This window comes from Blastocystis hominis (assembly GCF_000151665.1).
Source record: "Blastocystis hominis, Singapore isolate B (sub-type 7) whole genome shotgun sequence assembly, scaffold_6".
NCBI classification, from domain to species: Eukaryota; class Bigyra; order Opalinata; family Blastocystidae; genus Blastocystis; species Blastocystis hominis.
Window position 1 is genome coordinate 164,779 of NW_013171865.1, and position 13,360 is coordinate 178,138.

At 40.4% G+C, this 13,360-nt stretch overlaps 1 protein-coding gene across 1 annotated transcript; it reads right to left on the reverse strand.

The window, feature by feature from the left end:
• Positions 1-1,626: 1,626 nt before the first annotated feature.
• GSBLH_T00004200001 (uncharacterized protein) lies at positions 1,627-1,749 on the reverse strand (the record flags this gene model as incomplete). The annotated part of the gene is made up of 1 exon (XM_013043056.1): positions 1,627-1,749. The coding sequence occupies one exon, from the start codon at positions 1,747-1,749 to the stop codon at positions 1,627-1,629; it is 123 nt and encodes a 40-aa protein (XP_012898510.1).
• Positions 1,750-13,360: the final 11,611 nt, after the last annotated feature.

Consider the following 13,360-nt stretch of genomic DNA (forward strand, 5'->3'; position numbering starts at 1 on the left):
CTTCATTTCAATAAGCGTTGAATACGAAGCAAAGATCTCGTCTGTTGGCTGAATAACGAGAGACTCTCCCTAGGAATAGTAAAAATATCAAAAAGAAAACCTTCTTAATCATAAAATTATCATAAGTAAACTTAACTTCACAATGATCAGGAATGTTTAAATAATTCATCATCCACTAGTATAATAAACCATACCCTCAATTCTGTACCGTAGGCATGTAGCAATCATGTTCGCCTGCAGTCCATTCCTTTACACAGCAATATGTCCAGTTCTTTGTAGTTTCTGACGTCACTCTAAATACATAGAAGCCGAACACATTTGGCAGTTTAGGCCTCAAATGAGGAGGGAGTATCACATTGTCTGATCCCTCGCTCTTTGGTGATATTTTCCCTATTCGGTTGCAAATCAGAGGATAGTCAAACAATTCCATTTTAAATTATCGATTTAAAAATAGAAGAAATAATAGTTTCGTTTTTTGGCACTCCTGTGTTCAAAGACTTGATTCGTTAATATACATGCCATTGTCGTTTAAAATAAAAAATACGGAACGATGATATCAAGTTTATCACAATGAAGAAGAAGTGCCTGTGAGGAATGGGGATGGTGTTTTCGAATAAAATCTGCCGCACTCTAGATCCTTCTGGTGATATATATATTTCACAGATATGTTGTTGGTAACAACATAGTTGTTATTTGAAAGAAAGTGTGTTTTACATATTCTAGTTCTACTCCCATGACTATTATTGTTGATATAAAATGTGGAATGTAGTAACATTTCAAAAAAAACACTCAATCGTTATGCATTGTGGCGTTTCGTGAATTAAACATTGATTGCCATTCTGTCGATGCTATATACAATAGTAAATGATCTTTTCGCCTACAAAACAAAATAACATAATTATTCCTTCGGAAAGTGAATGGACTCTAAATGACTTCTCCAACTCTTTGGAGCAATATACGAGAAGGTCTATTCATTCTTGTTAACAGTATATTCTGATTTATTTAGTTTGATTTATGTGAACAATTATAGTAATTACTTAAGTATATAATAATGATGACTGTCCGTAAAGCAGTTTCCTGAGAGAGAAATAAGAGTTAAGTTAATAATCTGCTTCTATTCTTCACACTTTTGTCGATTTCGTTAACTTCATATATGTCACTTACTTGCCTATTTCTGTATCACGTAAGTATACCCAGCCATCACATAATCGGAAAATAGACAACCAGAATAGCCACAAAACAGTGTTTTTATTATTTGATTTATGAAAATAGACTCAGAACAAGTTTGTAGAATTGTCATTGCCAATTTAGGTTCATCACCATTCGAGTTTGAAGTTTAATCGGTATATTCGTACATTTATTGTACATTACTGGTTATGTGAAGAACAAAAAAGTTGTTGTGTCTAAATTATCATACAAATGATGATTAGAATCGATCATACCATTATCCAATGTCAAACTAAGAATTAACAATACACAACTCAAAAGAAGAAGAAAAGAGAAGAAGGTAGTCTCTACATAATTACAGAAGAGGAATCATCATCTTGCATAATAGGTATAAATGTAGCAGATTGTATATTAGAGAAAAAAATTGTTCAAAGTGTTTTTGAAGAAAAACAACAACACTCATAGCAGAAGCATATGATTACGAATATTTAACAATGAATATCGATAAGAAGCATACCAAAATGTGTGATTGTATATCATTGTGTTACAAGTCGAGAATATAGCTCCATCTTGTAATTCCATTCAATAGGCATAATGAAAATTCATCATAAACTCAATCTACTGTATTATTAAGGCAATTATGGTTGTATTTACAAAATGACAAAATCTGTCCACTCTTCACTTTACTATTCCTATTATTGTTCAAATTATAACACTACATTAGTATTAAGAAAGGAATGTACAATGAAATAATAATAATGACGGAAAGAAAATAATACTGGAATCAAATAGAGAAGAGTTACGTTTCATTTTGGTGTTTTTTTCCATATTTTCTTTATTTATGGACTCTTCTATGGATTTTGGAATAAAATCGGATTATATTGTCGAAATAAAACCATTGGACGTGTCTCGTGACCTGGGAAAGGATTCGGGGTTTGAGGTTGACATTTGGAATTGGTGTATTACCAATCAATTCCCTATTAGTACTATAGATAGGATTGATAGTGAGAATGTGATTCTGAACATTGGTTCTCCACATCAAGGTTACACTATTCAAACGAAGATGAAAGATGGAATATTGAATGGAAAAGCTGTTATTAAAACAACGAACAATACAATAATAGCAGAATTCGAGTATCGAAGTAATGAGATAAAGGGACACTGTAAATTGTATTATGACTCAGGTGAATTATATTTTGAAGGGAATCTTGAAGATGGATATCGTCAGGGATTTGGAAAAGAGTATGATAAGAATGGGAATGTGATATTTGAAGGTAGGTATGAAATAGGATGTCGAGGTAATCATTTCGAAAGAATGGATGGAATGGAAGGTTATTGGAAAGAATTGGATGGGAATGGAAATGTGATTTCGATTTGTCAAAAGAATGAAAATGGAATGAATGAAGGATTGTGCTACTATTTTGAATCAGGATTCCTGGATCGAGTCAGTATTTGGAAAAACAATGAAGAAATATCGATTTTATATCGATTTGAAAATGGCAAAATGATAGAATACAAAGATGGTGTAAAGTGTTTTGAAGGATACTATAAAGGTTCAATTGAGAAGGGATTTTCTCGACAATATGGAGTTGAATATGATGAAGAAGGCAAGAATGTGATTTATGAAGGTGAATTCCTGAATGGAAAACGATGTGGACGAGGAACATCTTTTAAGAACAATGAAAGAGAATATGATGGAGAATGGGTGAAAGGAATACCAAAATCAAAGTATATACTGTTATTTGCAATAATTCCAGTAATATTCGGGCTATGTATTGTTGTACTGGCATTCATTTTACCATTACCAACAATCTTGCAGTGGTTAATAATGTTAGCAGTATTCATTTGTGGATTAATATTCCTTGATTATATTTGGAAGAATGTATGTGAAGGAATCATAACAAAGGACTTTTATCCTAGAGTATCTAGTAAGAGATACAAATATGAGAGGGAACATGTAATGTTTGCAGATAAATGCTATTCCAAAGTGAAAACATTCCAAATCGATGGATTGAATCGATTGAAAACTATCAAAATCGGAGACAATTCGTTCACTCAAAAAAAGAATGATTGGGGAATTGATGAATCGAAATCATTCCACATATTGAATTGTGGATCATTGGAATCCATTCAAATTGGCTACTGTAGTTTCAGTGATTTTGCTGGAGACTTTGAATTGAAGAATCTACCACAATTACAATCCATTCGAATCGGTACAATTGGAAGTACTTCATGCAATTTCTTGTATAGTTCATTTGTGATTCGAGGTATTGATATGATATTGAATATTTGGGTAATGAATAGATCTTCCAAATCTACAATCCATTACATTAGGTTATGAGACATTCGAGTGTTCCTTAGTTACAATAATTGAAAGTATTGAATGAATTTGAATGAAGTGATTGATGTAGATCTTCCATCATTACAATCCATTCAACTCGGTTATGAAGCACTACGTGGAAGACGGAGTGATTCTTGTTCATTGACACTCCGAAGTAATAATGAATTGATTGGTTATGATTTGATTTGTAGATCTTCCAAATTTAACATCAATAACTTCTGAAGGATGGAGTTTCCTTTATTCTCGTTGGGTGACATTAGAAAGTATTTTTGAATATTGAATATTGATAGTATTTAGATATTCCAAATATTCAAAATGTCGATTTACCTAATTCATTCGGGTGTGCTCGATCGAAATCAATTTGGAGTATAGTTTGATTGATTTGATTTGATTCATAGATGTTTCTTCCATTCTCGCTAATCTTGTCCACTAAATCTATGAGTAAATCTATACTTTTGATTTGATTTGATTAGTTCAGTGATTCGTCATTGTTTAGGAACATTTCCATTGATCGATTGATTGATTGATTGTTTGTTTCAAACCGATTCTTGATTACAATTCATGATTCTATAATAATCAAAATATCAATCCTGCCTGATTATTATGATGTTCTTCTTTACCATTTTAACAATGATACTGAATTATGATTGTTGTTTCAAACAATCAATCAATCAATCAATCATTGTTTTCGATCATCATCATTATTATTAAGTAGTTAGTAAATGGCGTGTATTGCGAATATTTAAGCCGCCTTTTTTGCGCAAAACCATGTCAATACCTTACTACTCTGGTAAATAGAGTAAGCCATGCACTATTCCATGCTAATCAAGGGTACACCTCTCAACGGTTCGTTTTCGTGGGTCAATCTGTACAAGTACAAGAATCCTTACACACTTCTATGACTGTCCTGTTCAGACCCAATCAAGTCATGTTCAACAATGTGGATTCTACGAATGTGGTCACGAAATCCAATGACGAAGAGATAACGATTCCTCCTGGATACTACACGATCGGTCAAATCATTGCCATGCTCAACACCATGACCGATACTACGTTTTCGATATCTACGAAGGCTTCGAGTTATGGATGTATTTATATCCAGTATCCACATACCATCGATTTCACCAATGCTCCTGATATTCGAGAAATCCTCGTTTTGGAAGGGCGAACGGTCATTCTATCTGTTTCGTTCTATGGATCGAACGTGATTGATATCACGCGAAATCGTCAAGTAATCCAAGCTTACTCATCCCTCGTGCGTTCCTCCGATCTGAAGATTGCCAACCAGAACAACAATCTGCTCACCACAATGATCATTGACGATCCCGAGGTTCATTACCTGCGCACCGTGGAAGACATCTGCATTCCCATGATAACCCGATTCGACCGATTGATGTTCCTGTTCCACGATATGGATGGTAATATCATGCAATTGAACGGCGAATTCGAACTCCAGTTGACGATAGAAGATGTGATTGATCAAGTGCCTTCCTCAATTCTACCGATGAACCAGTTCAGTATGATGGAAGTGTTCTGTAATACTACGAAGAAGGAAGTGAAGCTGGACAATCCTCTGTCATTCGATCAATGTTCCATCTCGTCCGTGTCACTCTATACCGATTTCGTGTTACACAACGTACCAACCGATCAAGTGATATTAATCGATGTGGGGACATCCCAACACAAGGCGTTAATACCCAGTGAACCCTACGACATCACGAACGGCATGAGTGTGATCCGAGTCTACAGTAGTATCAATGCTCAAACATTCGGTCTGAAGAGTCCGCTGATCGATAACCTGATTCATGTATCGATGGGACTGAACAACATGATCACCTGGAACAACCTATCAATCGATGTGATTGAACAATCGAACTTGGATTCCATTGATTGGGTACTGACAGATGCGAATGACAATCCGATCTCCTTGAGTTCGAATGTGTACATTTCATTCACGATATCTTGTAAGCACAACTTCAGTAAGGTATTCAAGAAGATAGATAGATAGATAGATATCAATGTCTATCTTCTATATATATATCTGAAAAGTAATAGTTTGATTGTTGTCTCCAACAAATAATAATCCAGATATGTCTCACAGCTTGATATTGGGCAACTACTCATTCCCATAGAGTCCATTCTTATGGATTTCAGCTTTATCATCAACAATACTGATATCGCTATTAGTGAGTAATTCTATTCATCCTAATGAGTTGGGAACCAAAGCATTTCACTTTCATCAACCAACTCAAACAGCAAGTATTATGTATACTATTGTTATTCATGCTCTTAATAGAACAACATTGTGAATCACTTTGTATCCCTATTGAAGTGGTGTACAATTCGATACTTCTTCCTTTAAATAGGAGATATTCTGCATTATTTGGCAGGTGGGGGATACTATATGGGTTAGAATAAGGGATAGTATTCTCTGGCAATATAACAATCTCTGATAGGTTCAGAGTGCATCAAAACGACAAAAACTGCACACCAACTATCCAAAAACCTAGAAACAGTGGAATATGAATATATCTCTATTTGTTCGTATAAAATATACTATGTATTCTACCTTATTTTGCTCAGTTCTTCAACGACACACCCACCTTTCTCACAAACTCTACTATTCGATTCTATTATACACATATCACATACTATTACTATAAATGATAACCCAAAAACTGCTTATCACTAGCTTTTCCATTTTCATTCCTATCATCATCTTCTACATACCCTATTTCTTTCTATCCCATCTATATAAAATTCCAAATGAATAGAACGAAAAACAAAACGCTTCCACTGGAAACAACACTCTTCGATCTATTCATTCCACAATATCCCATTTCCGCTCATCTCCTTCCACTTCACAGTAAAAACAACTCCCTCCCTATTCGAAATCTATTCTTCCACTCATACCCAATTTCAACACTATTTTCACAATTGCACAATTCCTGTGTATTTTTGAAATCATTTGTTTTACAATAAAAGCTATTAGATTCGTCTTACTGGGTTTGAATGTATTCAAAATTTGGAATTGGACTTGTATGTCCTGTCTTTTGTTTTGTTTTCGGACTTCTATGTGTTTTTGTGTGTTGTGTTGTGGGAGTGTAAGTATTGTAGCTGGGATGGATTCTGTCGTCAAGTTGGTGTGTTTGAAGAAGCTAGTGTAGTGTGCGCTATCGTTACTTTGACTAAACTGTGTGTGTGAGATATGTATCGTGAACGCATTCAATACCATAATGGCGGTGGACCCTGGTTCCATTTTTGCTGTGTGGAGTGTGTTCCGAGTGAGGAATTTCTGTGCTTCAAACTGTGCAACGTGGCGAACCCATTCATGGCATGTGGGACCGCGGATACATGGAGATAACTTGCAACGTGGGAGGTATCTGGTACAGGCACGACGTTCTTGCCTAGGATATCTGTTCTGTTTCTCGTATTTTCATTTTCATATTGTGAGGTGGTAGAGTGTGGTAGAGAGAACGGATTTGCGATGAGTGAAAGGGCAAACTATGGGAGCAAGAGCTGTAGGTTTGTAGAAGCGGAGCGTGTGTGGAACTTGGGAGAATGGGACAAGAAGGCGGAGTATGCGAACTGCTGTGGGTACGGTCCTCGCCTCTGATTGATGCGAGCCGAGTGAACTGGAATGGGCAGTGGGAGCAGGCGAGTTCCAAGACGGTGCAGTTGTGCATTTGTGGGTCTGTGGAGCATGGGAAGGTGGAGGTGTGCGTGGTGCGGGCGTGTGGGAAGTGGTAGAATGGAAGAGAGGTGAGGTGCGTGGCGGTGGTGCGCCCCGCGGACGAAGCGGCGGGGTAGCCGGAAGGGCACTTGGGGCAAGTGTTGGATACGAAGTGCGATGTGGACTAGTGGGGCATGATCACGGATGGGTGCAACGCCTATCAGCAGTGGGAATCGATCGATCGATAGGGGACGGGCTCCTGCCAGCCCATCCTGCCGATGCTGCGCTGCGTGGCGGGCGATGGGGCGAGGGACGTGGCGCTGTGGACGATGGGAGATGGGAAGCAATCCACGATGTACTGCACGAGCAATGTGGGCGTGGGCGAGGTGATGAACGACCCATTCGAGCCCATGAACATCCACATCGTGTTTGAATTGGCCGAGGCCACGTTCTCCTATCCCACCACCGCGATCTCCATCTCCGACTACACCATTGCCTTCGCCTTCGCGTTCGATGGCTCCTTCCCGCGGTTCTGCGAAGGCACGCACGCTCTACATCAATGCCAACAGGTTGGTGTCCCGAAACGGCCTCCCCTTCCCCGCGGAAACCCTCATCGCGACCTTCTCGACCCGCGCCGGCGTTCGGTTGGCGTTCGGTTGGCGTTCGGTTGGCGTTCGGTTGTGGCCTGCTCGGATTGTGGAGAGCGCGATTGGTATGAGGGAAGTGGAGTAGGCGCAGCGCAGCGCAGCGTGTCTGTGCAGATGGAGGTTCCCTGGAGCAGTGGCATCTCCGATGAAGCCCCGATGGATGGCCTTGATGGGCAGCAATGTGCAGAGCCAGTTCTTCGAGACGCGCTCCGTGTTGGTGGCGGGCGCCATTGTGAACAGCGTGATGGCCATCAGCTGGCGTGTCCGCAAGGGCGCCTCCTGGTCCGCCTTCGCGTCCTTCTCCGTCTACCGCCCCGTCGTGCTGCTGCCTCCCTGCCTCCTTCCCTGCCTCCGCGCCCGTCGTGCTGCTGCGGCCTTCGAAGCCACGCAGGTGCGCTGGGTCTGGTGGTGGTGCGAGCTCTTCGTGCAGGCCTTGGTTGGCTCCCACTCCCAGCTCTTCGCCGCCGACGCGCTCCTCCAAGAGGGCGACGTCCAGCAACCCGAGCTCTCTCTCTCTCTCTCTCTCGATGCGTGCGTGGCCTACTGGGTGCGCGTGGCGCTGTGCTCCGCCGCGTGCTCCATCCTCTCCGAGGCCTCCTCTCCCATCACCCTCGCCGCGTATGTCGTTGCGCCCGGCGCGGTGCAGAACCTCGAGGTGGCCGCGCTCTCCTCGACCTCGCTGCGCGTGCAGTGGGCAGAGCCGGCGGAGCTGGGCGGCGCCAGCATTCGGTACTACGTGGTGCGACGCTCGTGGATGGCGTCGATGGCTGTGATCCAGAGCGAGAGCGAGAGCGAGAGCGAGGTCGCCAGCACGAACTGCTTCCTGGACCTGCAGAGCGTGCAGAGCGTGCAGAGCGTGCAGAGCGTGCAGAGCGTGCAGAGCGTGCAGAGCGTGCAGAGCGTGCAGAGCGTGCAGAGCGTGCAGCACGCGCCCATCTATCTGAGCGTGGCCGCGTTCAACGGGTATCTCTCCCGCCAAGAGAAGATCCCCGCGGTTCTGTATGCGGTGTGTGTGGAATCAGGCGGAGGGCATTGAGTGGGACTGTGCGATGGCGATTACCGGATCCTTCCATGATCTCTGCACCGCCACGTGCGAGCTTCGCGCTCCCGCGACTTCCTCCTTCCTCCTTCCTCCTTCCTCCTTCCGCCGAACCGTCTGGTTCCCCGCGGGACGCGATGTGTGGGACGTGTTGGAGGGTGGGATCCCCGCGACTTCCTACACGCTGGAGTGCGTCCCGAGCGAAGTGGGCAGTGCCGAGTGGATGGGCAGGCAATTCGGAATGTCCACGATGGCCACGTCGGAATTCGTTGGGTGTTGGTGGTGGACGGCGAGCCAACCTCCTCGCTCACCGGTTCGCTCTGGGTGTGGGTGTGGGTGTGGGTGTGAGTGTGAGTGAGCAGGAATCTGGTGGGCGATGGGGTGGGGTCCGTGGCTCCCTACGAAGGTGTGCAGAGTCGACCGGGCTCTCTGGATCTCTTCCTGTCCAACTGGGCGCAGAACGCCACCGTGGTCTCCGTCACCCAGCCCCTCCGCCTCCGCCTCCGCCTCCGCCTCCGCCTCCGCCTCCGCTTCGCCTACGACGTGACCGGCGCGCTCATCCGCGCCCACCTCGTCGATCACGCCTGGTGCGTCGTGGGTCGTGATGTTTCCACGTTTCCACGATCCAGACCGATTTGGCAGTTGCTGAGAGAAAGAGAAAGAGAAATGGTTGCGGTGTTTGGTTTGGAAGATGGATGGATGGATGGATGGATGGAATTGTAGAGATGTGGAATGGTTGAAGCGTTGTAGGATTTGAATGAGAATCGAAAATGTGTTTAGGAAGGAAAGAAGGAAAATGTAGATTTAGAGTGTGTAGGGTGTTGGAATGATTTAGAAACATGAACAGAATAATCCAGAACGAGGAACCAAACGACTCTAGTTGATAGGAATAATAATAATAGAGTGCTGTGAGTTGATAGTTGAAACAAAGAAAGATAGAAAGAAAGAAAGTGTATTTAGAGTTAGTTGGTTGGTTTAGGATAAGGAAATGATAGAAAATGGAGTGAATGGTTAACGATGTGCGAAGATAGGTTCTTTGTGTGAAAATCACTGGATCAATACCAATTTCCATTCCATTCGATTTGATTTACTAGTTTTACTAGTTTGAATTGCTTTCAAACCCAACCATTCCCAAGTCAAAATGATTTGGCTAGAATCATGGATGGATGGATTGGATTATCGAAATAATGATAATAATGATAATAATGATAATATAGACTATTTAGACAAAGTGGAGTGAGCAACCAAATCCTTGCTTCATAACACGATTTCACTATGATATCATAAATATCTATACCTCCGAACTATTTCAACCACAAAATGGACTTTTCCATTCTGAGTGTTTCCAAACAATCCTGATACTATTATTATAAATATCTATACCTCCGAACTATTTCAACCACAAAAATGTGAACAAAATGATGCGAAACACAAGTGAGTACTTCACTTGGAAATCTTGGATCCAATGTGTATATGGTAGCACTCTATCATAATTTTTAAATATGAAGAATACTTAGGTGTAAGGAAACAAACTGATCTCTCTGTTTTCTTCATAAATTCTTTATATTTGGCTACAAATTACGGATTCAAAGAGTAGAGGCTAAGGATATGTGATTATAAATAGGTAGAATGGAAGAACTTAAGGGAAGCGAATTTCTCCTGGACAGTTACATAACGCTTGGTGAAGCAAAGGAAATCACTATTGGTGGCTGCAAGTATAGCCTCCAATATTATCAAGGCGATCACGAGGCTGAATACACGTTGACGAGAGCTGGGAAGGTTTGCCTATTCCAAAATGGCATACTGAAGATGTATTACGAGTTGGATGCGGACGGGAGCGAAATCGGTGACTTTACGCGATTCGAAAATGGATGCGTCGCTTTTGTGCAGTCCTATGACGAAATCTGGGACAGAAAGAATTTTCATCGTATAATAAACCATGTCCGAGGCGAGCGTATGGAAATCTATTCGCATGCGAGTGATCACCTGATTTATCACGGTGAATTCAATGAGAAGCGAGAGAGGGAAGGATGGGGCATCGCGTATGACGATAAAACGGGTGCCATGCTGCTTGAGGGGATATGGAAGGGTAACAAGCTTGTGGAGATCATCCGCAAGATCGAAGGAACTATTATGACGGAGTTCAAGCGAAACGGTGACAACACCATCGCTTCGAATCGAATTCCCCTCTATGTGGGTGAATTCGTTTATGATGAATTGAAAGAATCGTTTCTTCGAAATGGTCGAGGATACTGGATCGATGAAGGAACTCGGATTGCTACTCGCGAAGTGGAATGGAAAGATGGAGTGGAGGTGAGTGGAAGAGATCTCTATGATGGATGGCATATTCATTCACTCACTCACTCAATATTACTTGTTTATTTTATACTATTGCTATGTTAATCACATTGCATTTCACATTGTTTGTTGATCAAATAGAAAGCAAGGTTTTCATTCATAGGATTCATGGATTCCATCCATCATCATATTATTCAATCGATCGTTTTGTTTAATGATACTATGATTCCTATTCACCATTTCAATCTATGAACCACATTCCTTTCTCTGCAATATCATTCTTTGTACTCAATATGGATGATCATTGTGACAGAAGAGAATCGAAGTATCAACAGAGAATCAATACAATAATCCACTTGTCAAATAGAAATGATGGATTTTGCATTCTACATACTACTGCCATACTCTCTATTACGAATCAAACCATTCCAACAGTATTTACTATTGTGAGTTCGATTGTTGCAAAACAAGATTAACTTCCACATAATTGATATATTTTGAAGAACATATATCCATTATAGACTTAATAGAACAGCCATTCTGACATGAAAGAGTAAAGGTGATCAAAATGCGTAATAATTTACAATTATAGCTATAAGTATCTGAAAATAACACAAAAATAAATGAATAGATAGAAATACACCAAAATAAAGAAAAATAGGAATGGGTGGAGAAAATGAGATTTTATTATATCTATTCTAGTTTGTAACACACCAGCATATCACAGCCATACACAATAATCCATGACGTGTGTTCTATCGAGAAATAATGAACCAGATCTTGTTTCCAAAAAAACCGTTTTCCCATATTTCTTTTCATTTCCATGCAAAACATTACTGATTTTGTCAATTCTGCTATTAGTAACTATCATGTTGATAGTTCCATCATCCAAGTTGTGCAGGGATGCTTGGGCAAAAAATGGAAACCAAATGGCTGGATTTCACTCATTTTGAGTAATAGAGAATGTGTAGTACTGCGATTCAATTATGGAGTATTCATGAATCAAGGATTTGTGCTCAATGAGCAGAAAGTGTTGAAAGTGTTTGGAAATCACCAAATTGGTGCTATTTCATATAATGAAGAACAATCCATTGTAGTAGAAGGAATCGTGGATTTGGATCATGGAAGTCGATTTGAAGGATTGGTATTGGCAGAAAACAAGTTTGGAATTCCATTTGGATATGGTGAAATGTATGATGATAATGGAATATTGGTGTACAAGGGCATAATGATCAATTGGAAACGATTTGGATATGGAACGAGTTATCATAATAATGGATGTATTGAATATGAAGGATATTGGTGTGATGATAATCGATTTGGAAGAGGAAGAGTGTTTGATCGATATGGGAAATTAGTGAAAGAATGTGAATGGTATAATGGAATTGAATGTGACATTGATAATGAAGGAAATGGAAGCAAACCACTGAATATCGGAATGAAACATTTGAAACTGACTGACAATTGTGTATTGGTTGATTGGGATGTTTCATTGTTGTACAATTTGGAATCAATCGAAATCGGCGATGAATGTTTTGGATCAGTGAAAACATTCCAAATCGATGGATTGAATCGATTGAAAACCATCAAAATCGGAAGCAATTCATTTACGCAAGTAAAACAGGATGATTTTGAGTATGAAGATCCAGACATGGATTATCTCTTGAATAGATGCAACAACCAATCGAAATCATTCCACATATTGAATTGTGAATCATTGGAATCCATTCAAATTGGTGAATATAGTTTCAGTGATTTTGCTGGAGACTTTGAATTGAAGAATCTACCACAATTACAATCCATTCAAATTGGGACAATTGGAAGTGGGTCATGCAATTTCTATTCTAGTTCATTTGTGATTCGAGGTATTGATATGATATTGAATATTTGAATGATGCATAGATCTTCCAAATCTACAATCCATTACATTAGGTGATTTTGCATTCTTTAGATCCTTCTCAACAATAATTGAAGGTATTGAATGAATTCGAATGAAATGATTGATGTAGATCTTCCATCATTACAATCCATTCAACTCGGTAAATCTGCACTTTATGGAAGAGGGGAATATTCAAGTTCATTGATAATGCGAAGTAATAATGAAATGATTGGTTATGATTTGCTTTGTAGATCTTCCAAATCTAACATCAATAACTTCTGTAGAATATAGTTTCTATTATCTTCGTGTAGTGACA